General features: G+C 33.2%; 2 protein-coding genes across 2 annotated transcripts; both read left to right on the top strand.

Annotated features, from left to right (window-relative positions):
• Positions 1-583: 583 nt before the first annotated feature.
• Positions 584-3,715, top strand: LOC131050591 (putative leucine-rich repeat receptor-like serine/threonine-protein kinase At2g24130). The gene is made up of 2 exons (XM_057984791.2): positions 584-2,977; positions 3,093-3,715. Exon 1 carries the CDS (start codon positions 584-586, stop codon positions 2,471-2,473), a length of 1,890 nt encoding a protein of 629 aa, XP_057840774.2. The 3' UTR covers positions 2,474-2,977; positions 3,093-3,715.
• LOC131050590 (putative leucine-rich repeat receptor-like serine/threonine-protein kinase At2g24130) lies at positions 2,767-3,547 on the top strand. Its single transcript, XM_057984789.1, has 2 exons — positions 2,767-2,977; positions 3,093-3,547. Exons 1-2 carry the CDS (start codon positions 2,767-2,769, stop codon positions 3,545-3,547), a joined length of 666 nt encoding a protein of 221 aa, XP_057840772.1.
• Positions 3,716-27,104: the final 23,389 nt, after the last annotated feature.

Genomic DNA, 27,104 nt, shown 5'->3' with positions numbered 1-27,104 from the left:
CTTCTTTGGCTTTTGCTTTGGATTATTCTATGGATCGGTCTCATCTTGCTTCCTGAGGGTTTTCATCACCCTTCTCTTCTTTTTATCTGGATTGGCATATGTTTGCTCACCATATTTGTGCTGGCAGGATCGCTTATTCTTGGTTCTCTTCTCGCTTTGAGTTTTGTTCTCTTCAGAGCCTTGGAATCATGTGGTATATACACAGATTGGTTTTGGGGTGATGGCACTGGTTATGGTTGGACATCATTGGCTCCATTTTGAGATATTTTCTTCTAGACTGGTTCTCACAACTTCCTTTATATCTAATGTGGTTGGCTACGTATCTGGGGGGTTTATTTGGGATGCCTATGGGCTTTTTGTATTGGGTAGACAGACTTATGTTCTCTTGAGCAATACTGAAGGGTTTTCTTACTGGTTCTTTCCCTTCAGTGCTCTTTGAACCAGACACATGTAAAAAAATTATAGATTTAATATAATTTTAGTGGTTTCATCCACTTTTATCAAAAAAAAAATAGTAGCCATAATAATATTAATAATATTGACAAATGATATTGCCATAACAAATTGTGGTTTCATCCATTACATGCTCTTCTCGTCGACAGCGTGTGGTTTCCTTGAATCTCACTGGTATGGGATTACTTCCTTTCTCGGAAATCTTTCCTTCCTCAGAGTACTTGATCTCAAAACTAATAGTTTCCAGGGCCATATTCCATATCAGCTTGGAAGGCTATTTCGCTTGAGATGGCTTCAGTTGTCTGATAACAATTTAAGTGGAAGCATTCCACCTGAATTTAGTCATCTTTCAAATTTAGAAGCCCTAGGATTAGGAGGAAACGAATTGACAGGTATTATCCCACCTTTCTTAGGAAACATGTCCTTTTTGAATATCCTTAGTTTGTCCGAAAATGCACTCCAAGGTGGTATTCCTGCCGAGTTGGGTATGCTTAGTCAGCTAAAATGGCTTGATCTTTGCATGAATAACTTAACAGGGTTGATCCCCGTTGCCCTTTCAAATTGCACTCGTCTCCAAACTTTGGAGCTCTGTGATATCAACTTAAACGGCCCAATTCCATGGGAGTTTGGAAGGCTGTCAGAGCTACAAAAAGTGGTTTTGTGGAAAAGTCAACTCAGTGGAGAAATACCCCGCTCAGTGGGGAATTGGACTCACCTGGAAGAGCTGGATTTGGCGACGAACCAACTGAGCGGCACAGTGCCCCTGGAATTTGGTAAAATGCAGCAGCTGAGATCGTTTATTTTGCACGGAAATAATTTTGTAAGTGGAAGCAGCGGTCTGCCTATTCTAACAGTGCTAACTAATTGCTCCAGCTTGGAACTTCTTGTTTTGGGAGATAATCATCTCACTGGCGTCTTGCCCACTTCAGTTGGTCGCCTTTCAAATTCACTCTCTTTTTTATCTTTGGGCTCAAATGAAATTGGGGGAAACATACCAAATGAGATTGTTAACCTAACAAACCTGGCAACATTAGATCTAAGTGCAAACCGATTCAATGGGACCATTCCATCTGCACTTGGCAACCTTCCAAATCTGGAAAGATTATATCTAGATGCAAACAATTTGCAGGGAAGAATTCGAGAAAGTTTTGGACAATCAATAAGGCTTGGATTGTTGTCACTCATTGAGAATATGCTTTCAGGCCAAATTCCAGATAGTCTTGGCGAGCTTCCACAATTAAGAGACCTTCTTCTTAATCACAATCAACTATCAGGTAAAATACCTGCCAGTTTAGGGAGATGTCAGACATTGGAGACGGTGGACTTTTCCCACAACAAACTAACAGGAAACATACCTCCTGAAGTTGCAGGTCTTCAAAATCTCCAGTTTTATTTCAATGTTTCCAGCAATTTCCTGCAAGGTTCTATTTTGGAAATGAGTAAAATGGTTATGGTTTTAGCTATAGATCTTTCTCAAAACAATTTCTCGGTTGTCATTCCTAGTGCACTAGCAAGCTGCAAGCGTTTGGAATATCTAAATCTTTCTTGGAATAAATTTGAGGGTCCAATACCTGCATCACTAGCAGATCTGCAAAATCTGCAGTACATGGATCTTTCTCGCAATAATTTGTCAGGTATGATACCGGTGACTTTCAAAAAGATGAAAATGCTCCGACATCTCAATCTCTCTTCAAACCAGTTGACTGGAGAGGTCCCAAAGGAAGGAGCTTTCGCAACACTCGATGCCTCAGAAGTTATGGGAAATCTTGGCCTCTGTGGTGGATGGATAAACTTGCCACCATGCTCTCATTCCAATCACAAACAGCCATCAGTCTCCAAAAAGGTGATTATTCCTGTCATAGTAGGCATTGCAATTTTGATCATGTCTCTTCTATTGGTACTATTTTCTTATATATTATGTAGACATTCTAGTACCCCTGCTCTCAATGTATGGCCTCCAAAAATTTCATATGAAGAACTTGTAGATGCAACTGGTGGGTTTAGTGATAAAATCTTTTAGGAATTGGTAGCTTTGGGTCAGTTTATAAAGGAATTCTAAAGAATGGTACAAATATTGCTGTTAAAGTTCTCAAGTTGCAAGATCAACATGCTCACCAAAGTTTTAGCAGAGAATGCAATGCATTAAAGAGAGTTCGACATCGCAATGTAATAAAAATAATTTCAGCATGCTCCAATCTTGATTTCAAAGCCTTAATTCTTCCATTCATGTCAAATGGAAGTTTAGAGAGATGGTTGTATCATTCAGAAGGAGGTAGATGCAGATTAAATTTGAGTGATCGAATAAGGATAGCAATGGAGATAGCAGAAGGAATGACATATCTTCACCATTATTGCTTTGTTCAAGTGATTCACTGCGACCTCAAGCCCAATAATGTCCTGTTAGGAGATGACATGACTTCATACATAGCAGATTTTGGCCTTTCCAATATTATTTTCGGCAATTCTGTGGATTCTTTGACTTCTACAGATGCACTTAAAGGATCTGTTGGCTACATTGCACCAGGTATATATTTCTCATTATTTCATTATGCATTTTTGCTAGTTTTCTTTATCTTATACATCATCAAATTCTTCAAATGACTTAAGAGTCTTTGATCCTTGTTTATTTGTTATTATAGAATATGGAATAGTTGGAAAGCTTACTACAAAAGGAGATGTATATAGTTATGGAATTTTAATTCTAGAGTTGTTGACAAGGAGGAGACCAACAGATGATATGTTCACTGAAGGAATCAATCTACAAAAATGGATAGAAATGCATTTTCCAAATAGAATCTCAGATGTGGTGGATAATTGTTTGCTTATAGATGCTCATGAATCAGGGACATCAATTGTAATAGAATGCCTTACTCAATTTATGCAAATTGGGCTCTTTTGCACAAGGGAGTCACCTCAAGAGCGACCTGATATGACTGAGATAGTTGAGAGATTAAATACAATCAGAGGTGCATTTCTTGGTACACCTAAAACTCCTCAATTACCAATAGACATCTCACCTTTTCTTGACAATACAAGAGGTATAAATATGGCTGGTTCAGGGAACAATGAAGGTTCATCTACATCTACTTCCTAGGTCTACATAAATATTGTTGTTTTGTTTGCTAGTCAACTAGATAATAATAATGTCCATGTATTATATTTTGTAGTTCATTCTATATAGTGAGGAGATGAAATAATGTTTAGATTGTGATATTTATAATGTATAGAATATTGTGACATTATTTATGATATATTTGAAATTGTGAGCAAAAAGGAGATGTGCATGTTGTTTATTTTCCGTTATATCAATCATACAAATTAATTTTTTAATAATATTAGTTGTATTTTATTTTTTATTGAGAAGATATTATAATGGTAAATTTTGTATATCTATGACATTTTTTATATGGCTATTTTTAGAGAATGCTTTAATACATGTATATATTGTAAAATGACACAATCTAGTGTAAAGCTTGGGCTTGATCATTTACCTCTTACCTTATTCTAATTTTGAGATCATAAAAAAGATTATTACTTTTTGATCATTAATGAATAAATTAGGTACAAAATCCACATTACTCTTGATTCCCCAAATTGAATTTCGTATTTATTTATATTTAACTTCTAAAAATAACCTTTCAATATATCGTTTTCCAACTTTTATTAACTTTAATTATGATTTACTACTTAAATAAATACAAATAAGATACTCTTATCCAAATCATCATCTTACATCTAAGATTCTGTCCTTTAGTCACTAAACAACTTCATGCTAACATTTTTCATTTTAAAAATTATGCGTAACTATTTCCTAGAAATTCAAGCATGTAACTATTTCTCATATTATAAATATCTTATATGGATCTATAGTTTTTTTATTGGAATAAAAATAATTATTATCAATAATAGTTACAATAGTTACAGAAGAACATAGCTGCCACAAAGTTGTAGCTAAACATGCTCCCATAGTTTATATTGACTTAAAAGCTGATTACACTAGAAAAGAAACCAAATCTGATTCCATTGATAGCCCATTTCAATATAAAATTTACTCTCTACCAACCCACTAATGGAGTCTTACAGACTGAGTGACATTATGAATGTTTATTTTCCCAAGGAGAATGATAATTTGACTTGCCAATAATATGCAAGCACTATACTAAACTTTAATTATATAATTTATATTTTTATTGGGCTTTTCGAGGTGTATATTACCTTTTTCTCAAGCCTATATAATTGGTTTTAAGGCTTTCTGTATAGCATAGATGTTCATAAATTTCTATAAGTAATTATTCTCCTGCAATGGCTTCTATGAGACATGGAATGGTTTTGATGATAATAACAATACTGTGCTTATTATCTAAGAGCATCCAGTATGCAAATCTATCCAGGATTGTGAACATTCTTGATTTTCATATCAATGACACTGTTATAAAGCTTGTGCACTATGCTCTAACTGACTAGAACAGTACCCATGTAATAATAATTAATCCTTTGTTTTTTGTGAGATTTTGCCAAGATCAAGAGCTCAATGAAAAGTACAAAATAGAGACAAAATATTGATAGGAATAAACCGTATTCTATCAAGATGAAATATTGATCAACTGGATCATCAATCAATACATACAATGAATATGAGCCTGCTTATATAGGCAAGGCTATATGGATATGTGAGCACACAAACATGACATGTGGCTCAATAAGAAACAAGGGTAGGTAGGAAATAGGTGTGGTAGGTAGGAGAAACAATATAATATTCTACATGAGATGGATCAAGGGCATTGTTGCATGTTTTTGTGTTGGTAACAAGGGCATTGTTGTATCATGTTTAGTATACATTTCCACACACTAATAATTGTATTGATTGGAACAAGTTGAAAATGTGTTAAAGAGATATGTCATCATCAATTGTAATAATACTAATATATACATAAAATAGATATATTGAAAAGATTTTAAAATTTCAAGAAAATACATTTGGTAAGTGGATAGACAAATTCCACTCCCTTTGCCAACATAATTTTCCATCTACCAAATTAAGATTTCTAGAATAGAATATCGACATCCATCAAAGCATAGTAAATAAATGAATTTCATTAGATGTTTAACTTTGCCCCATGTTGTAATTAGAATTCCCTTAGTAGAAGTATATTAAAAAAGGAAAACCTAAAAAAGGAATATAAAGAATTTGAAGTAGTGCCTCAAAGAGATGTGCTCTCTTGGAGTATAACGATTCTAGCACATGCACAAAATTTATTATTGTAATTTCTTTAAAACATTCAAGTTAATGCAAATTGTAAGAGTAAATTAAGGTTTGACAATGTTTGCTTATGTCAAAATAAGATTTTTGGTATCTTTGGATGCTCTTTTGTATAAATACACGAGAAATATGAAAATGTAGATAAAGCAGAGAATAGTATCTTTGCAAATAAAATGAACAAGTTTTGTGTTCCATATCAAGGATGTACAAAATGTATTTGTTGAAATGGCTTTATAAATTTTAGTAATGACAAATATTACGTGTGAAAGTTACCCAATGACTTGACTTGGTATTAATCTTCTTTTCCCAACAAGTACATCGTGTTTTTCTAGGCAAACATCAGGGCTACGTTGGAAAAGTCTGTAATAACAAATGCCTGAAAGTTAGCCAATGACTTGACTTGGCTTGGTATAGCATGCTTTTCTTGGCAAGCGTCTAGGCTACGCTGGCAATGCGAGAATAGACAGAATGAAGGATGTGCAGGTCATCTTCACCTCTCACTTATTCACAACACACTCATCTTCAGCCTTAGACAAATACAACAATGATGTGAACCAAACTAATGCCGACGAAAGTAGCTTAGTTTTGTCTTATGCCGACGAAACTGTTCAAATTAATGAGTCTTTTCGCACGCAGAAGAAAATTGTAGTAAGAACAAATGTTACGACTCCAACAATAGACACTTCATTCATCACTTGTGGACCCAATTGATTTGACAAACATGTCGACTACGATAGTGAGCTAAATAATCTTCTTGCACGCAAAAGAATATCTTAGTAATGACAAATATTGCAGCTCTATGAAAGTTAGCCAATGACTTGACTTTGTATTAATCTTCTCTTCCCAATGAGTATAGCGTGTTTTTCTTGGCAAGTGTTTGGGCTATGATGCAAGAATAGACACAATAATATGCAAGAATAGACACAATAATGTGCAGGTCATCTTCAGCTTTCAATTATTCATAGCACAGAATCATCTCCAGCCTTCACTTATTCAAAGCGTTCGGGCTACGCTGGTCAAGGAACAACAATATTTTAGTAATGACAAATATTACGACACTGTGAAAGTTACCCAATGACTTGACTTGGTATTCATCTTCTTTTCCCAACAAGTACAACGTGTTTTTCTTGGCAAGCATCAGGACTATGCTGGAAAAGTCTGTAATAACAAATGCCTGGAAGTTAGCCAATGACTTGACTTGGCTTGGTATAGCATGCTTTTCTTGGCAAGCATCTAGGCTACGCTGGCAATGCGAGAATAGAAAGAATGAAGGATGTGCAGGTCATCTTCACCTCTCACTTATTCACAACACACTCATCTTCAGCCTTAGACAAATACAAGAGGTATATATGTGGCTGGTTTAGGGAATAAGGAAGGTTCATCTACATATACTTCCTAGGTTTACATTTGTATTCTAGTCAATTAGATAATAAGAATGTCCATTTATTATATTTTGTAGTAGATAGTATTTTCGAAGAGATAAAATAATGTTTAGATTGTGATACTATTTATGACACATTTAAAATTATGAGAAAAAAGGAGATGCAGATGTTATTTATTTTTCAATTAAATAAATGACACATTTATTTAAAATTTTATAATATAAAATATTTCATTTTTTAATTAAAAAGATATTGTAATGGTAAAGTTTGTATATTCATGCCATTTTTTATATGTTTTGTGATTATTTTGAGAGAATGTCTTAATACATGTATATATTGCAAAATGACACATACTTGTGAAAACTTGGCTCAAACATTTAACTCTTACCTTATTCTTATACATGTACTCTAATATAATCATTCAAGACTTGTATTTATTGAATTTCTTTCTACATTATCCTTAACAAAAGTAGTATTCATCTAGACTTGATAGTTTGCATATCCAAGGTCATTTTGATCAAGTTGTGAAAATAATCATTGACTATATAAAATCTAAATTTAAATGTTGGTTAATTTTTGCACATTTTTTTTCAGTAGAATTGTTTTACCAAGTATTAATTGGCATGATTTACTTGTATATGCTAATATTTAAGGGCATTCAATTACATTCATGTCATATCTTCTTAACTTTGAAGCATCATTCACATATCATTTGCAATAGGGGAGACAAACTCTTCAATTGGCATATTAAAAAGAATCCAGATCTCCGTGATTACCCTAGAAGTGTGTGTATGCTTGAGGAGAATCACAATTCTTTACCTAATATTTCAATGAGTTTAACTAATAGAATGTCTCCCCTTATATTATTAATGATAATTTTCTAAAGGTATTTCTAAATATCACAAGTATTAGACATGTAAAATGAGTATAAAAAATGAATAAAGTAATAATGTGAGAAGTGGAGAAGAGAATCACACAAAGGACAATTGAGTTTATACATAGAAAATAAATCCACAACTATAGATGAGAGATATACTTATAGATTCAATCCCAAAAAAGAACTAATTTAAGATAAAATTAGACAATTTAGAAAGATAGAGAAAATGCCATTCCTAGAATAAGTATTAGCCAAATCAAAACATCATTAATAAATAAAATCATTCTTCACTTGCAAAGCTAAGTAGCCATTTCCATTATGTTTCATTTTTTAGTGTAATATTTAATTTTAGAATGAACTATGGCTTATAATATACACATAATAAATATTTTTAGTTTAGATATATTTTTAAAAATATGACTCAAAGAGCATTAGTCAACACAAAAAAGTATAATGTCTAAAATAATTTAAAAAATGATTATCTAGGCTTAACTAACCATCATAATATCATAATAAAAAAAAAGATCAAAGAAGAACTTGAACTATGATAAATTACACAATCTATTCTAATGTGTCAAAAAAGTGTTGGCAACAACAATGAGAGAAAACTGAGAGGCTGGGTGAATCAGTTTTCTTTGGATCAAAAAACTTAATCACAAAATAGATTTGATAAACTGCAACACTAACAAAGATAAGCAAATTGATAACACAACACACAACACCAATATTTTAACGTGGAAAACCTGGTTAAGGGAAAAACGATGGTGGGAACCTACCCACAATAAGATGATACTCTGTAGTAGTATGTGAAAATATTACAATGGGGAATGGACATGCATTTAGGCACACATCCTAGAGCTCACTGCTCAAAAGATAATGACCCAAAAGGCTAGAACCCTCAGGGAAGTCTCATCGACATACAATGAGATTCAGACTACAATTCTGAAAGAATGAACTGCAATAATAGCATCTCCAAATGTCTGATGACAGTTTTGGTTAAGCACGATTGTCTATTCTGCAACACCAATCTCTGCTCAATCACAATGCCTCAAAGGATGAATCACTTGATCGCACATACACCACGCTCTGATAATGTAGACACAACCACAACACCTAATTAACTTGACTATATCACCTATTTATACAATTCATCAACCTTGACAACAAGGTCGACTAAACTCTCAACTCACAATTACAAAATTACATCACATGATACAAAGATCGACCACCTGACCAATATAATGATTTACATGACATAACATGGACCTAATTAAAATTCCAAAATATGCAACACCACTAAAGATCACGCCAAGATCAACCGCAACACACTACACCACTAGGAAAACCATATAACATGAAGAGCATCATCGAATTAGCAAAATCAACAAAAAATCACACAACGATCAATGCAGATCATCAAAATAAATAGGACACAATTAGGAAACACCATAAAGCATGTTAGAATCATTGGTAACAACTACACCAACACAACTTATCAAATCTTCATTGATCAACATTTGAACCTCAAGAATACTCAAACAACAACAACTATCATGAAGAAAGATAACTTGCAGAGCACCAAATCATGAACCATATACAATAAAAATACACAAGACCATCCCAAACAATATCCCAAAATCTCAGATCAAGATTTGATCACACCAAAATATACCGAAGGAAATAATAAACTCTACAAAGCACTAATCAGAAAAGTAAACTGCAAAATCGGATCATATGATATGATCAATTAAGCTTCACGAATCACCAAAAATAATATAGAAGAATAGAATGATACTAGAAATACACCATGCACCAAACCATAATCCCAATAAACCAATTTGGAATCACCAGAGCATGAATATGTTATCAATGACAACAACATATCCTAGCAGTAGCAATGTCCAAAAATCTCCCCCTTTGGCATTGATGGCAACATATGAATGTGAAAAACAATCAATGCAAAGAAAGAAACATATCCAGCAAACTCCCCCTAAGATCAAACAGATAAAACAATTTTTCACATGCATCTCTCCCCCTTTGACAATAACGCCAAAGATCTCAAAACAGATAACCAAACTCTCCCCCTTTGATAAAAAAATCATGAATCTCTCTCCCAGGCTAGTCTACCAGAGGAGCAACACCAACTCATCAATGCAGATAGAAAGATAAGGCTATGAGATCCACTAGATTGATGCAACTCAATGCATCTAGTTCTCATCGGGAGGGGTGGATACCCAAAACTTGTCTCTCAAGTAGACAAATGTATCTGTAGGAAAAGGCTTAGTAAAAATATTAGCAATCTATTCCTTTGTAGACACATACTCCAACTTCACTTCCTCTTCAGTGAATTTTTTTCTCTCAAGTAATGATATTTGATTGACACATGTTTGGTTTTTGAATGTTGCACCAGATTCTTTGGCATGTTAATATCACTGGAATTATCACAATATATGATAGTAGGCTCATCATACATAACTCTGATATCCTTCAACATTTTCTTCATCCAAACTACCTAAGTGCAGCTACCAATAGTAGCAATGTACTCAACTTCAGTAGTAGATAAGGATATTGAATCTTGTTTCTTACTATCCCATGAAAACAATTTCTTTCCTAAAAAGAATACACTACCAGAGGTACTTTTTCGTTCATCAACATATCCATCCCAATCAGCATCAATGTAAGCACATAACATGAAATCATCATTCTTCGGATACAACAAACCATAATCTACAGCTCCTTTCAAGTATCTGAATATTCTCTTCATGACAGTGACATGACTCTCTTTCGGATCATCTTGATATCTAGCAGCCATGCACACAACATGCATAATATTTGGCCTAGTTTGAGTAAGATATAGTAGTCCAACAACCATAGATCTATACAAACTCTGATTAGCTTTCAAAGATTCATCATTCTTAGATAATTTACAATTAGTCACCATAGGAGTTCCAACCGGTTTGGAGTCATCTAACCCAAACTTCTTCAACAATTCCTTCACATATTTGGTTTGAGATATAAAAATACCTTTTCCAGTCTGTGAAATGTGCAAACCTAAAAAAAATTTCATCTCACCTATGATAGACATCTCAAATTCCTTATGCATATCACCGGAAAACTTCATGCTCAAGTCATCATTACCTCCAAAGATAATATCATCAACAAAGACTTCAATAATCAAGATGTTATTATTCTCAATCTTAAAATACATATTACTATCAACAATCCCTTTATTAAATCCCAATTTTAACAAATACTTACCCAATCTAGCATACTAGTCTCTAGGGGCTTATTTTAGTCCATAAAGAGCTTTCTTCATTTTACATACCATGTCTCCATCGTCTGATAATTAAAATCCATCAGGTTGCTCAATGTAGACTTCTTCCTCAAGATCACCATTCAAAAAGGCAGATTTGACATCCATTTGATATACCTTGAAATCTTTATAAGAAACATATGCAAGCAACAATCTAACAACTTCAAGTCTAGCTACCAGAGAAAAAGTCTCCTCATAATCAATTCCTTCTTTCTATGAATATCCTTTGCATACCAATCTTTCTTTATTTCTGACAACTTCACTGGCTTCATTCAATTTATTCTCGAATACCCATTTAGTACCAATAACATTCTTATCATTCGGTCTAGGCACAAGACACCATCAGTGTTATGCTTACCATCAAAGGAAATAGAACCTCTACCATGGATCACATGGGTTTTGTCATCTCCAAATCTCACTATTCCACCATCATACCTTTCCATACTGATAAATTTGCTTTTATCACCGGTCATATGATGTAAACAACTACTGTCAATCACCCATTCATCTTTCTCTTCAACTTTAGTAGCTAAAGCTTTCTCCTTAATAATGCAACTTGTGGAATCAATAGGTATCAGTCTATCTTCTTTGATAGGAATAAATGCAACTTCATCTCCTTCTGATTCTTCATTTGTAACACCTTCATCAGCAACATAATAGCAGTTCTTCTGATTCTTATACTTCCAGTTATATTTGTAAGGCTTATCATACTTCTCATGCTTCTCATATCTATTATTCCTATCAAACTTATAAAATTTATTATTCCTATCATACTTATCCATTCTCTCTAGGCATCTAGAAGAAAAATGTCCTATTTAATTACAAGAGAAACATTTCAAAGGCAATTTTCCATCATACTTACCATCTCCCTTAGGCAATTTGTGGGCAATCAATGCTTCAAGCTCATCTAGTTCTCTTTCTTGCTCTTCCATCTCTCTCCTTTCTCTTTCCTATCTTGATATTCTGCTTTCATCATGATCATATTTCTTCTTTCCGGATATAGATGCTCTAAATGTTGTCTCAAACTTTCCATGTGATTCACCACATTCGCTCAGCTCAAAAGCAACAATCTTTCCAATCGACATATCTCTTGTCACTGTAGTCACACTCCGTATCTCATTAATAGAAGCTACCTTATATTTGTAAGCATGAGGCAAATATCTCAGCACCTTAGCAATAATTTCATCTTCTTCAAGGGTTCCATCGACACATCTGATACCTAGGACAAGGTCATTCACCTTAGCAATAAAGGTATTTATATTCTCATCTTCTCCCATCTTCAACATCTCATATTTCCCTTTCAAACTCTACAACTTAGCAACTTTCACTTGTTTATCTCCTTCATACAGGGTTTGAAGCTTCTCCCAAATCTCGTGTGTAGTCTGAAGTCCCATTACATTTGTCATCTCTGAATCAATCAGGGCACTCATCAATGTTTCCTTCACTCTAATGTTATGTTCAACTTCCTCGATCTCATCACCAGTAATCCATTCAGAGGAGCAAAGTAGGCATTCTTTGTAATCTTCCAGTAATCCTCTCCAAGACATCTCAAGTGCACTTCCACCTGGTTCTTTCATATAGCATAGTTACTCCCATCAAATCTCAGACTTCCCTTTTTAAAGATAACACCTCCAGTTCTAGTTGCCATCCTGGATCTCCTCAAGTGGTTAAGCTTCTTCGGGAAGATCTAGCTCTAATACCAATTGTTGGCAACAACAATGAGAGAAAACTGAGAGGGGGGGTGAATCGGATTTCTCCATATCAACAAACTTAATCACAAAAATAGATTTGATAAACTGCAACAATAACAAAGATAAGCAAATTGATAACACAACACACAACACCAAGATTTTGACGTGGAAAAATTGGTTAAGGGAAAAACCATAGTGGGAACCTACCCACAATAAGATGATACTCTACAGTAGTATGTGAAAATATTACAATGGGGAATGCACATGCATTCAGGCACACTGCCTAGAGCTCACTGCTCAAAAGATAATGAACTGGAAGGCTACAACCCTTAAGGAAGTCTCATTGACTTACAATAAAATTTATACTACAATCTAAAAAAGAATGGACTGGAATAATAGCAACTCCAAATGCTTGATGGCAGTTCCGATTAAGCACAATTGTCTGCTCTGCAACAACAATCTCTACTCAATCACAATGTCAAAGGATGGATCACTTGATCGCACATACACCACTCTCTGATAATGTAGACACAACCACAACACCTAATTAACATGAGTATATCACCTATTTATACAATTCATCAACCTTAACAACAAGGTTGGTTAAACCCTCAACTCACAATTACAAAATTACATCACAAGATACAAAGATTGACCATCGGATCAATATAATGATTTACATGACATAACATGGACCTAATTAAAATTCTTAAACGCGCAACACCACTAGAAATCATGACAAGATCAACCGCAATATGCTACACCACTAGGAAAATTGCATAACATGAAGAACATCACCGGATTATCAAAATCACCAAAAACTCACACATTGATCAATGCAGATCATAAAAAAAATAGGGCACAATTAGGAAACACCAACAACCACGTTAGAATCATCAATAATAGCTACACCAACACCACTTATCAAATCTTCATTGATCAACATCTGAACCTCAAGAATACTCAAACAACAACAACTATCATGAAGAAAGATAACTTGCGGAGAACCAAATCACAAACCATGTGCAAGGAAGATACAAAAGACCATCCCAAACAATATCCCAAAATCTCAAATAGAGATCTGATCACATCAGAATATACCGGATGAAATACTGAACTCTGCAAAGCACTAATTAGAAAAGTAAATTGCAAAACCGGATCATATGATATGATTAATTAAGCTTCTCAAATCACCAATACTAATACAAAAGAATATAATGATACTAGAAATACTCCATGCACCAAACCATAATCCCAATAAATCAATCTGCAATCAGCGAAGGAGGAATATGTTGACATCAATGACAACAACATATCCTAGCAGCGACAATGTCCAACAAAAAGGACTAGCATAATAACAAGGATCCCACACAAACATATCTCATATATAAGTACAACTCGATGATACTCTCTCTTAAGTTATCCTTTCTAATTTCCTCTCAACTTTTATTAATTGGGTTTATCTTTTTAATTAGATTAATACATATATACATGAAGCACTTCATTACGCAACATTATAGAAATGTATATATAGGCCCTTTGTCATAGTCTTGAAGATCAGTAATACAAACTATAATTATATATTTAGAACCATTTGTAATATCTTGACCAACCTTACTTTTAGCTTTGTTAATAAAATGAATTTTAATAGTGTGTTTTTTCTTTACTTAAAATAAGTTAGCCTATGCACAAACCTATATATAAATAAGAAATTGTTGACTTCCTTTTAGAATTCAGAAACCATCCCACTTAAACCTTAGAAAAAATATTAAAATTTTGATAATCTAAAGAAAACATAAGATTATTTATATAGAATGTGGGAATTGGGTATCCCCTTGGAAACTGTAGTGCACTTGGTAAACTTTTTAATGTGATTGGTGACAAAGGCACGACATGTCCTTTGGTACCACATGGGTTGAGGGTAGAGGGGACCTCGTGACCTTGTTCTTTACCACATGAAGCTCTTACCAATCAAGCTCAACCCCTAATTTGAAAACATAAGATTTTAGTTTACAAGGCCAATTTAAATTTATTAAGTAGTGTAGCATCGTAAATTGTACATCCCTAATTAGGGTTGTACAATTCCATGCTTAGGTTATCACCTGTCTTAGTGCGTCCCTTTGCATTTTTCATTTTAAGGATTCCTTTGATCATTTAATTATTAATTTAATTAAATCTAAAGTCCTCTCTCAATAATTCACATATTATAAAATTAGGCCCTTAACCCTAAGTGTGCCCCTTTTTATTTCATTTTAATTAATCCTAATAAAGTCCTAATTTTGATCTTCAAAGTGAATTTCGCACATCTAAACACCTTGGATTCACGCACCAATCTATATTTTACTTTGTAATCATGATATTTTACTTCCCTCAAAATTTGGTAAAAATTCAGTCGAACCGCAACAACCGTTGCCATGGTCTTTACTTTTTCTCCATGAATTTTGGGAGCTTAATTTGGCAGTATTATAATGTTCAAATCCCACTTTATGAATTTTTTTATCAATTCTAGGTTAGCCTATGATCAAAATTAAAGTTAGGGTTTCATATATATAACCCTTTCTTTCCTCATTTGAAGGATCCATTCACTAGCAATTGAACTTGAGACTCTTATGAAGTACTAGTGTAAGTTTTTATGTGGAGTCTACAATTAGAAAATTCATCATTTATCAAGTCATCATCAACCTTTTCATCAACCATGGAAGCTTAGGAGATATTGAAGAATGATAAGGAGATCACCGATTATTGATTGGCTTGTACCTCTCCCTTAAAAGTTTGGTATGGTTTCATGTTATTTTCATATCTCTATGTTAGCCTTCAGATCGACATATTGATAATTTTTGGATTTTCATTATTGCTTTAGATCCATATAGTATTTTTTATTTGAAGCATTTACATTATCTTCATTTAGGGTTTTCATTCCAAAAATAGAGTAGAACTCTAGTTTTGCATGTTTAGCTCATATGAATCTTACAAGCACATGAGATTCTAGGGCACACACACTTTTCAATACTTTATTGGCTATTTGTGAAGGTGGAAATTGCCAAAACAAGCAGTTTAACTAAGGCAAAACCCTATATAGCTACAAACACACCATTTCTTAGATTGCAGGTGCAAGTATAAGTTTCCGTTAGAGCTGCAAGTTTCTGAGAAGTTGCAATCAATAGGCACAGATCCAAATCCAAAATTTAGGCCCAAACCTCAAGGACTAGAGAGCCCAGTGCCCTAGTCCCAAGACTAGAGCGCCCAGGGTAAACACACAAAATTGTGTCACGTTTCAGGCTAACTTATCAACACAAGTTAATTTAAGTAATTCTAACTAAAAAATAATTTTAGTCAAACACATAGTCTATAGAGATTCACTAGCTATCTTATATATGGGCCATAACTTTTCGAATTGGAATTAGCCACTAAATTTACATTTTATACCACTTTGGGCTAATTACCATTTTTTTTTTTTGAAAAACTCCATGTTTCAACAATTGCTAGTCTTATAAATAATTTTTTTTTGAAATGTAAAAATACCTTTTTATTTATCTATAAGTGAATTTTACAAAATATATATATTTTAATATTTTATATTTTATTTTTATTGAAAGTAGGTCATCAACACTAAAATATAAGGTTGATTATCTTGTAAAGGAAAAATACTACAATTTATTTAAACTTTTTGAAAAAAAAAATGATGCACCAGAGAAAAGAGTCTATGTCAAGAAGATATAATTCTTTTCTAATTTGATAAATAGTTAAGAAAAAATATGATTCCAAATGGAAAGAGTTATATTTCAATACATGCAAATTTTCAAATTTATTGAAAAATATATATACATAAAAAATAATTCAAAATATATTTTGCGCTAAAGGTTTAAGTTATCAATATAAACAAAATGAATTGAAGAAAAATAGGTAAAATTTACCATATAAAGTGTGATGCCTCATGTAACTTCAATTTTAGCATTTTATCAACAGCTAAATTATATTGTTTACTTTATAAGAAAGTATATTCAAATAATGTTTGAATTTTTTTAAAAAATTACTAACATAAAATACATAAAAAAAAATATAGAGTTTATTAATTTACATCATTTCAAAATTCAAAAATATTTATTTCACTTTTTATTGATTCTACCTAAAAATTTGGATTAGCATTGGCCATTTCCTTTATAAAAGTGTGACACAACTTTGTGATTATACCCCCCAATGCCCTGGTCCTCCCCAGTTACATGCAAAATTTGGAAGTTTTGATCCGGAGCACTTCAATCTACAAATTTCTAGTTTTCAGCTTAGTACAGTCACTGGAATCAGAGTGCCTAGCATCCTAGTCCTACCAATTAAAGCCCAGATTTCAATATCAGGTGCACATTAGAATTCCTCTCCCAAATCTGTACCTTGTGTCTCAGTTTCACTTCCATATCAATATGTTATTTACTATTATTCTAGTTTTTTTCATTACTCCTACTAGCTTAGTTTGTTTGCATCCTTCATTTGACTCATTCACTTTCATATTAGTAAAGGAATAGAAACCCTAAAAGTATTCCTTGAGAGTTAGTCAAAGTGAATCACTTCCTTAAGCTCTTTCATATTCCAATGTATTAATGAGAGTGGGATTAGGTCCTAGTTTACCTAATCCCATTTTCATCCATCACAAGTAGTTAACCAATTTTTTGGGAGAGATTTCAATACTATAGAACAAGACATCAAGTCATGAAATATAAGCAACACTTGCCCAAACAAACATGTAAGAAATAACTGTATACTAATTTTTTATAATAAAGTTAAAAATGTATACTTGAAAGATTCATGCAATCCAAACGCAAGACACAATTTATTCTTGGAACTAAGAAATTCACCTACAAGAAATGTTTTTAATAATAAACCCTCTAAAATAAATATTTTTGGGCTCGATCACAATTGACCAAATATTTTCAAACTTGGTGAAATATCTAGATTTTAGATCATTTATCCCATAGGAGTTAAAATTAAATTCTAATCTATCAATAATATAAAGCATTCCATACATAATCTAAATAGGACCATCCAACAACATTTTGCCACATGACTCTGACAAGTTATCCCACAAATTAAGATCATAATTCCAATGAGAAAAATATTTATTTTCTTTGTTAAATTATTTGTGGAATGAAAGTTCTCTATGGAGATTAAAGGATTTTTCATTTAGTTTAATAGACCATCAAATATATCTAAAAGAAAAAGTATTATCATTTAAGATATCCTTGAAAAAAATGCCTAAGATTAGCTATGGATTTTAAATTGATTACTAAGAGTGGTTTTTCCCATTAGTAGGTAGAAATTGAACACACTACAACATAACATATAGTGGTAGCCCATCAAGTAGATGTGAATCTCAAGATTGTGTCATCATGTTTAGTATGTTTCACATGCTAATAATAGTATTGATGTGAACAAATTAAAAAATGTACTAAAGAGATGTTTCTTAATCAATTGTAATAATTTGAAATATATACATAAAATGGATCTATTGAAAAGATTGCTAAATATCTCAAGAAAACGCAATTGGTAATTAGATACAAAAATTATACTCCCTTTGCCAACATAATTTTTCTTCTACCACAATAGGAGCTTTAGAATAGAATAAGGACATCCATAAAAGCATAAAAACAAAGAAATTTCATTAGATGTTTAACTTTTCCAGATGTTGTAAATAGAATTTCATTGGTTGAAGAATATGAAAAATAGGAAAGCATAAACAAGGAAAAGAATTTGAAATAATGTCTCAAATTGAGGTGCTTTCATGGATTATAAAGATTGAAGCACATGCATGGAATCTATTATTGTAAATTATTTAAAAAAGTCAATTAATACTATTTGTAAGTGTCAATTGGGGTTTGACAATGTTTTCCTAAGCCAAAATAGGAGTTTTGGTATATGTGGAAGTTTGTTTGTATAAATACATGAGAAATATGGAAATGTAGATTATGTAGGGAATAGTATCTTTGCAAAAAGTGAGCAAGTTTTTTGTTTCATATCAAGGATGTATAAAATGCATTCATTGAAATGGATTTATATTTTTTTAAGTAGCCCCACACACCCCCCCTTTTGTTTTGTTTTTGATAGGTAATGTGTGAGGCCCTACCCCGATTCAGTTTGACATTTTCAGTTATTTGCATATTGAGACTATTATGGATGCTTTATTTTATGCTTTATGGACTTAGAACTTATATGATTCCATGATTTGGATCACACTGACATATGTTGATGCTTTATTTCATGCGTGATGATTATGAAACTTTAGATATGTTACTAGAATAGAGTTACATTATGATGGTGGATGTCATTATTGGAAATTTGCAGGACTTCATTTTGATGATAGAAAAATGATGCTTATTTATGAATGGTTCAATTTTGGGAAATTATGTTAATTGCTTATGTGAAATTGAATTTGAAACAAATGAGATATTGAATTATTGTTGCCTAATGTATGAGTGTTTGATGTGCAATGGAATCCATGTATTTGATTATGTATAAATGTGATTATTTGGAATTACTAATGTGTTAATTGAGATGCGCAGGAAAATTATCCATGTGACCATGGAATTTATATGGAGAACCAAGCCTAGACCAATGTGCGTTTGTTAAGCCGGGAGTTGTCTATTTGGAGAGATAACACCCCATTGTAACGTGTTTTATTTGTGAAGTGTATGATGCTTGAGTGTTAAAAAAATTAATTTATATGTATATGTGTAATCCTACAAGAGACAAATTCCATGTGTGATTTTTATATTGTATTTTTATTGTGTCACTTGACACATGTGCTGATTAAGTGTCATTGATTTTGACTTGTCTCTTGGAGGGAGTTTTGTTTCTACCAAAGCCATTCAAAAACATGAGTGTGGTCCCAAATTTGCCTTGGGTAGGGAGTCTTGGGAGTGGTCAACTCAAGTTTGACCCGTAGGTAAACTTCAGTTGAGTTTCCAAAGGGTTTAATGGACTCCTAGGGTAAGTTTTTAGGCTTTTCCAAAGGTCCAAAGGGTATACCTATGGGTTAAGGGTATTTTGCAACATGTGGCTTCTCCCATGTGACTATTTAGTCACTTCAAAAAGTGGTGTTTCCAAGATGAACGAAAATTCAACTTAGAAAGTTCTTCCTAGGATAGAGAACCTTCCTTTTAGATGTCAAACTCTCTTCCCCATCTTCTTCCACCTTTTCCCTTTCCAATTTTGGTAATGTGTAAGAGTTTGGGAAGGGCAACCAATGGGAACTCACACCTCACCCAAGGGGTTGGGAAGTGTGTGAGAGGCCTTCTTAGGCAAGAATTTGGAGACTTAGTGAGTAATCACCCACTCTCCATTCTTGGAGATTATGCTTGTTTTGAAAAAAGTTAGTAGGAGATTTAGCACTTTTGGTGGAATTTGGAGAAAGTTAGTGTGGAATTGGGCAGCTCATCCCCAACTAATTTTAGCATACCTATTGGCAGAATAAGGTTGGTTTCTTCTTATCTCCTCTTGTTATGTTGTATGTGTTAGTTTATGTTGTTTGTAAAAGAAAAGAGTTGCTTGTAATGAGAGTGTTTTATGAAGTTTTTTGTTGAAGTTAAGAAAGTGTAGTTTTCTTTCTATGTATTTTGTTTTGTGTTCTTGTTGTTTTGGGAGTGTCCAAGATCTCCTACTCTTGGGAGGGTAGGAAGATCTTGGGGTGGAAGGAGTATGACAGCCATGGCTGAGAGGCTCTCCTTATGGAGAGTGATCTCAAGGTTGTCCTTTGTGACCCTTGTTGCATAGCCTTGTGTATGCATTTGGGGGTCATAAGGGGAGTAAATATGGCCTTGAGCCTTTTTGGGGGGCATAAGGATTGTGGAAGTAATTGTTGCATTCGTATTGCCATGAGGTGGCTTGTATTGTTTTTTTTTGGCTTGCAAATCTCCCCATTGGTACTTGGTCCACTTCCACCCATGGAAGAGTCACCATGAATGTGGTGAAAGTGTAGCTTGGATGGGAAATTTGCATATTGAGTGTTTTCCTATGTTTGTGTAGAGTTTGCTTGTTTGTAACCTGTCTAGTGCTTGGTTCTCCAAGCTCGGGGGTGGCTTCTAGTAAGCCTAGGCTGGGAGGTGAGCTTCCCATGGTCAAAAATGTGTTTTATTGCAGGTTGCATGGGAATGGGAAAAGAAGGATTAAAGAGCTATGTTGCTGTTTGTGTTGCAGAAAAAAAAAGTTAAAAAAAAAAAGAGAAATGGAAAGATTCAATGTTGTAGTGTCTAAAAGGAGAATGTGAGCATTGTAGTATTTACTTTCAAGAAAGAGAAAGAGTTGTAATTATTTTCAAGTTACTATGTAAAGAAAAAAAAAAACATTGTTGGGTTTTCAACCCATTTGTATTCATGTTTATTTTGTATCCATAATTTACTTGATATCTACTTGATAATGAAATGTTTGATGTTTTCCCTATTTTAGTAGTTGCAAATGAAAGAAGTAATGTATTAGATTGTATGAAAATTTTTATGTTTACAAAGGAAGAGAAGTAAATGCATTTTATTTTCTTGTATTCTGCAAGTAAATGAAACTATGCTGCTGTAAATTTAATTTAAAAATAAAACAGTCATTTATTTCCCATTATTTGCAGAAAATGAAACTTGTTACAATAATTTATCCCTTTCAAAAAAATAAAATAAATACATTTAGCAATTAGTTTTAGTATTTAGTTACAAGGAAAGAAAATATTACATTTAGATTTAGGTTTATTTTGTTACTCAAAAAGGTTGCATTATTAGTTGCTAAAGAGCATGCAATGTTAGTTGTTTTCAAAAAAAAAAATAGGCCTAGTTGAGAGACAAATAACCATGCATAATATATATATATATATATATATATATATATATATATATATATATATATATATATATATATATATATATATATATATATATATATATATATATATATATATATACTTACATATATATATATATATATATATAAATATATATACATTTATATACATATTTAAACATTAAGTATCATTAGAAGAATCTGTTTCAAAAAAAATATATATACATTTGCAGATCTGGTGTTACTACAAAAAAAAAGAATATATGCAGCTCTGATAATATTAAATATCAGGAAAAGAAGGTCTGATAGATTTGTCAAACAAGTCATTTAAAAACATATAAATACATATATACATAAATATATATGTATATATATTTATATATTTATACATATATATATATATATAGATATATATATATATATATATATATATATATATATATATATATATATAGATATATATATATATATATATATATATATATATATATATATATAAATTTATGGATAATATTTAACAAGAAATCTGCCATTTAAAAAAAAAAAAAAAACAGTCAAACTATATCTATCTCTCCTTATATATATATGTATATATATATATATAAATATATATATATATATATATATATATATATATATATATATTTTCATTTAGTTACCGAAAACAAAAAGAAACGTTTTTTATTTCGCATTAATGTTTTTTTTAAAACAAAATAAGGAAGGGTAATCGCGGGAGCCGAACCACTGCGTACACAGTGGCCGGCGGTGGCGCGGGAGGCGCCTGGCCGCCACTATGGTTACCCACAGTGAGCGGCGCCCGGCCGCGCTGTGGGTAGCCACAGTGGCGCCCGGGGGAAAAACCCCCGCCCACTGTGTGCTCTGCCCGCGTTTTAAACTTGCTCCGCCCGCATGTAAACCTCTCCTCCGCCCATCCTCCACTCCTTCGCTGGGGTTTCAGCGCAATAACAAAATCGCCGCCCGGTCCCTGTTCGTCCCTTCCTCCGCCCGATAACCAAAACAAACGCACCAAAAAGGGGGAAAAGGGTTTGGCTCGTTCGGCCCTGCGCGATGCCTCTCAAGGCCGCCGCCCTTTCCTCACCCACACACACTCACAGCGCAAAAAAAATAAAATAAAGAGGTGCTTTAAAACTTTGCCCTAACCCTAGTTACGGGTTAGGGCAACACACCAAAGCCTTTAAAACAAAAGATGGGTGTGGAGGGAAGTATATTTCAAAAAGGGGGAAATTATTTTCAAAAAAAGAGATAAGTTCCACTTTTTCCCCCTCCCTTATGATATATAATTATAAACTCATATATACAAAGTTATAAGTGAATGTATAGATATTTATGTAAAATATATATATATATATATAAATATATATATAAAAGTAGGATTGAATTTGATATATAATTTGAATTAAAATTGTTAGATGTAAAGTTAAGTTTTGAATACTTTTGTTAAATATTGGGCTTATGTAGAAGAAATTTTATAAGAAGGGTTTTAATACTTAGTTGGATTAGATTTAAAAAAAATAAAATAATAAAGGGGTGTAAACCCTGAGTTCTTGTAGGGCCAAGAGGGCCAAAGTAAGTATAAGACTATAAGGTAAATTTAAATTATGGGGGTTTCATTTATATAAGGTGTTTTAAATTACGAGGATAATTAAACTTAGAAATCCTAGCAGGTTAAGAAAGATAAGATAAATTTTAGAACGTTTAAATTAAGATTAAGCGTTATACTAGAGATTTTAATTTATTTATTAATGAAGCTTAGTGATTACCCTTTTTGGAGAATTATTAGCCCGTTGATAACTTAGTAAACCATGTTTTCCCAATTGAGTTTAATTACCCGTTTTATTCAAATATAGTTTAGACTCAACCCAAAATGCATTATTTTATTTAAGTTAATCGCACTTAGTTGATTATATTAGTTAAGTAGGTCATTAATTAGTTAAGTATTTAAAAAAAAAAAAATTTCCGTTCGTGCCCAAAAGTTGGGCATGACATAATGGGCCAAAGCCAATAAGGTGTACATACCCTACCCCCTTCTGGGATTTGAACTTGTCACCTCTGTTTGAAGAATACAAGTTATCCACCACTAGGCCAACTCAAGTTATATCCCACACACACCCCCTTGACTGACAACATTTAAAAGAACAAAATTTAATTACATAATACCTAAAGGTCTCTATAATTTGAGTGCCCATAAAATATGACACACCAAATTATTATTACTTTTTATTGGTATGACACACCAAATAATTAAAGTTATTTTACTAATTTAATTTCTCAAACCTTGGACAAAAGCAAAATAAGCTTAAGGAACATCTAGGATTCTTATTAAAAAGAAGAACTGAACATATTTTTTGAAATGCTACCATAGATTTTTTTTACCTAGACAAAATAATTCAAACATATAGAAATAGAATGAGTGGAGATTTTGAATTTCTTCCCATGGTGTGTTGGTTGAGTGGTGGTGTATTTGTTGTGGCCATCAAGGTTCAAACCCCCGTAGGGCCATTTTGATCATAGGCTTGTACCTTCGTCTCACATTTTGAGATTGCTAATACCATTTGATAGTATGTTAATATGCATACCTTATATTGTTGCTCCATCCTCTCAAGTTGTTGAGGTAGATCGATTAATAATTTTGAGTAGCAGGTATGTGCAAGATCATGGTGGGCCAAATAGGCCCTTAGGTGGCAATGAAAATTAGAAAACCAAAGTTAGGAAATTTGACGTAAAACTTTGAATAAGTTACCAACATTATTTCAAAAATATGTAAGAATAGAATCTGTAGAAAATTGAATATAGTTTCTAAGCTACTAATTATTTTATAAAAAAAATCTATTTGATGAAAATTTCAAATTTCAATGCAGTACTACTAAAATTTCAAGAAAAAGATAAGAAGCAAGTGTATGTTTGACCACCCTAACCACAATAAAATCATAATATTTTTTATAAGATTTTAGATATAAGTAGGAAGCTCATGTTCGGATGTGACACATATTTTTTTGTATTTGTTTTTTAAATAGATGATTAATTATGATTTTTTTACTACAACATTTCAAAAATCTAAAAAACTCATATATCTGAACACCATAACTTGGTCAAAATTTTATGATTTTTTTTTTAATCCTATAGTATACGAAGCATAGAATGTGACACATGTTTCAGATTCAGAAAATGTGATACTATTTGAAAGTTATAAATAATTTTCAATCAACCTATTAATCAAGACTTTAGTCAAAATATCGCCACTTTTTGGCCCCTCATGATCTTGCACATACCCTAGTTTAAACATAACCATTTCTGTGAGATTTTGCCAAGATCAAGAGGCAATGGAAAGCACAAATAAGAGAGAACAAAATAGATGATAGAAATAAACTGTATTCTATCAAGATGAAAAATATGATCAACTAGATCATTAAGCATTCAATTGTTACATACAATGAATATGAGCTTGCTTATATAGGCAAGGCTATATGGATATGTGAGCACACAAACATGACATGTGGCTCAATAAGAAACACGGGTAGGTAGAAAATAGGTGTGGGTAGGTAGGAGAAATAATATAATAGTCCACATGAGGTGGATCACCCACTGAATGTGGAGTGTAACAACAAGATCAACACCATAAAAGGTGGAATTTATCCTACACACACTATCCCAATGTGGCACAAACACCCAAGTGTCTCATACCCAAACTACTATGAAATGCATTTCCTAAGTAAACTTAAGTAAAGTGTAATAATATCCATGATGAATAATTATTTACACCAACACCCCCCCTTAAGTGCAACTTAGGGGAATGCACTAAAGTCTACAATGCAACTAAGCAATGCAAGATGGGTCCCGACTGTGAGGCCATGTTAGGTACCCATGTACAAATGCAAATGCATGCAAACCAATGCAATGAAATCTCTCACAAAGCAAGGAAAGAGAGTAAAACCCAATGGGAAAATGCCCTCCCCCAAAAGAGAGATGAAAAACTAGATACAAATAACTCTCATAGAAGTATGTGAAGGACAAAACCCCATGTGAGGAAAAAGTCCCCCCCATATGAGAGAAGAAGAGAAGCTAGGAAGCCCCCTCTCAATGTGGAATCTACACCAATGATAGAAGCTCGATGTATGAAGAAACTACTCCACGAATGTCAAACAATATTCCTCCCCTCAGGAAGAAACAAAACCAAAGGTGTATCCATGAAGTCTCCCCAATCATGAAGGGAAGATGTATGAAGACAACTCATGATGAAAGGAATCTCTGAAAACTGCTCATGTGTCCCCATGTCGATGCTGAAAGATACCCCTTCAAAGGTGGTAAACTGTGCCACATTGCTGAAAAAGGCACTCCAAGATCTAGTGGATATGGATGTAGAACATGTCCCAAAGACTCACATGTCTCCTCAAAAAATAAAGAAACCTCCTCCAACTATTGTACATAAGTATCCACAATCATGTCAACCTCTAAAGATTGATCATGTAGAGAATGCACAAGAGGGTCAGAGTGTTCCCTCGCAACAATCTAAGAAGGATCATCTTCATCAAAGAGAAGATGAATGTCATCAATGATGTCTCCCAAATCTGCAAAGTAGGATTCCATAAACAAACCTGTAATGTCTGTCAAGTAATCATCCCATGAATCTGAAGCTGGAAGACAACGAATATCTTGTTGCACTGAATCACATGAAGGCAAAACTATCACACTATCTGCATCATCAGGTGCAATAGGTGATGTGATATCAATATGAGGAGATGAAATACAAGGCTCAAGAATGAGGTCACATGTGAGAATCCCCATTTTCAAGTGTCCAAAGTTCTCCTAAAAAACTGAACCATCACAAGAAGTGTTATCATGTGTAGAATCATCAAATGTGAAATCATCATCATCAACAAAATCTGAAAAGGAGTATAACCGAGATGCATGATCAACCATCCCAATCGCAATGATAGCTCTAGTCTCCAAGTCTCTAATGAAAATTGACTCAGGTGTGAACTCCATAACTCTCTTAGTTGCGCCATGTGTGATTTGATAGATAGAAAGGAGATTGTTTGTCAAGTGGGGTACACACAACACATTATTGAAGGAGTTATCCCCAATGTCAATAGATCCTTTCCCAATCACATCCATGTATGTATGATTTCCCATCAAAATCTGCAGCATGGTGCAAGGCTCAAATGTAGAGAACATAGATTGCGAAGATGCCATATGATGAGAAGCCCTTGAATCTAGAAGCCATCTCTCTGAATCATGACTGATAGTAGCACATAGAGATTTTCCTTTTCTTGTCCCAAAAGAGTGAGTCTTCCCACTTGTAGAA

Source organism: Cryptomeria japonica, chromosome 8 (assembly GCF_030272615.1).
Source record: "Cryptomeria japonica chromosome 8, Sugi_1.0, whole genome shotgun sequence".
Lineage (NCBI taxonomy): Eukaryota > Viridiplantae > Streptophyta > Pinopsida > Cupressales > Cupressaceae > Cryptomeria > Cryptomeria japonica.
The sequence above is the reverse complement of the archived record's forward strand: the minus strand, read 5'-3'. Positions and strand labels throughout refer to the sequence as shown.

Coding starts and splice junctions, on each gene's coding strand:
- LOC131050591 (XM_057984791.2), top strand. CDS start 584: ATGCTCTTCTCGTCGACAGCGTGTGGTTTCCTTGAATCTCACTGGTAT.
- LOC131050590 (XM_057984789.1), top strand. CDS start 2,767: ATGGAGATAGCAGAAGGAATGACATATCTTCACCATTATTGCTTTGTT. Junction 2,978..3,092: donor TGTTGGCTACATTGCACCAG/GTATATATTTCT, acceptor TTGTTATTATAG/AATATGGAATAGTTGGAAAG.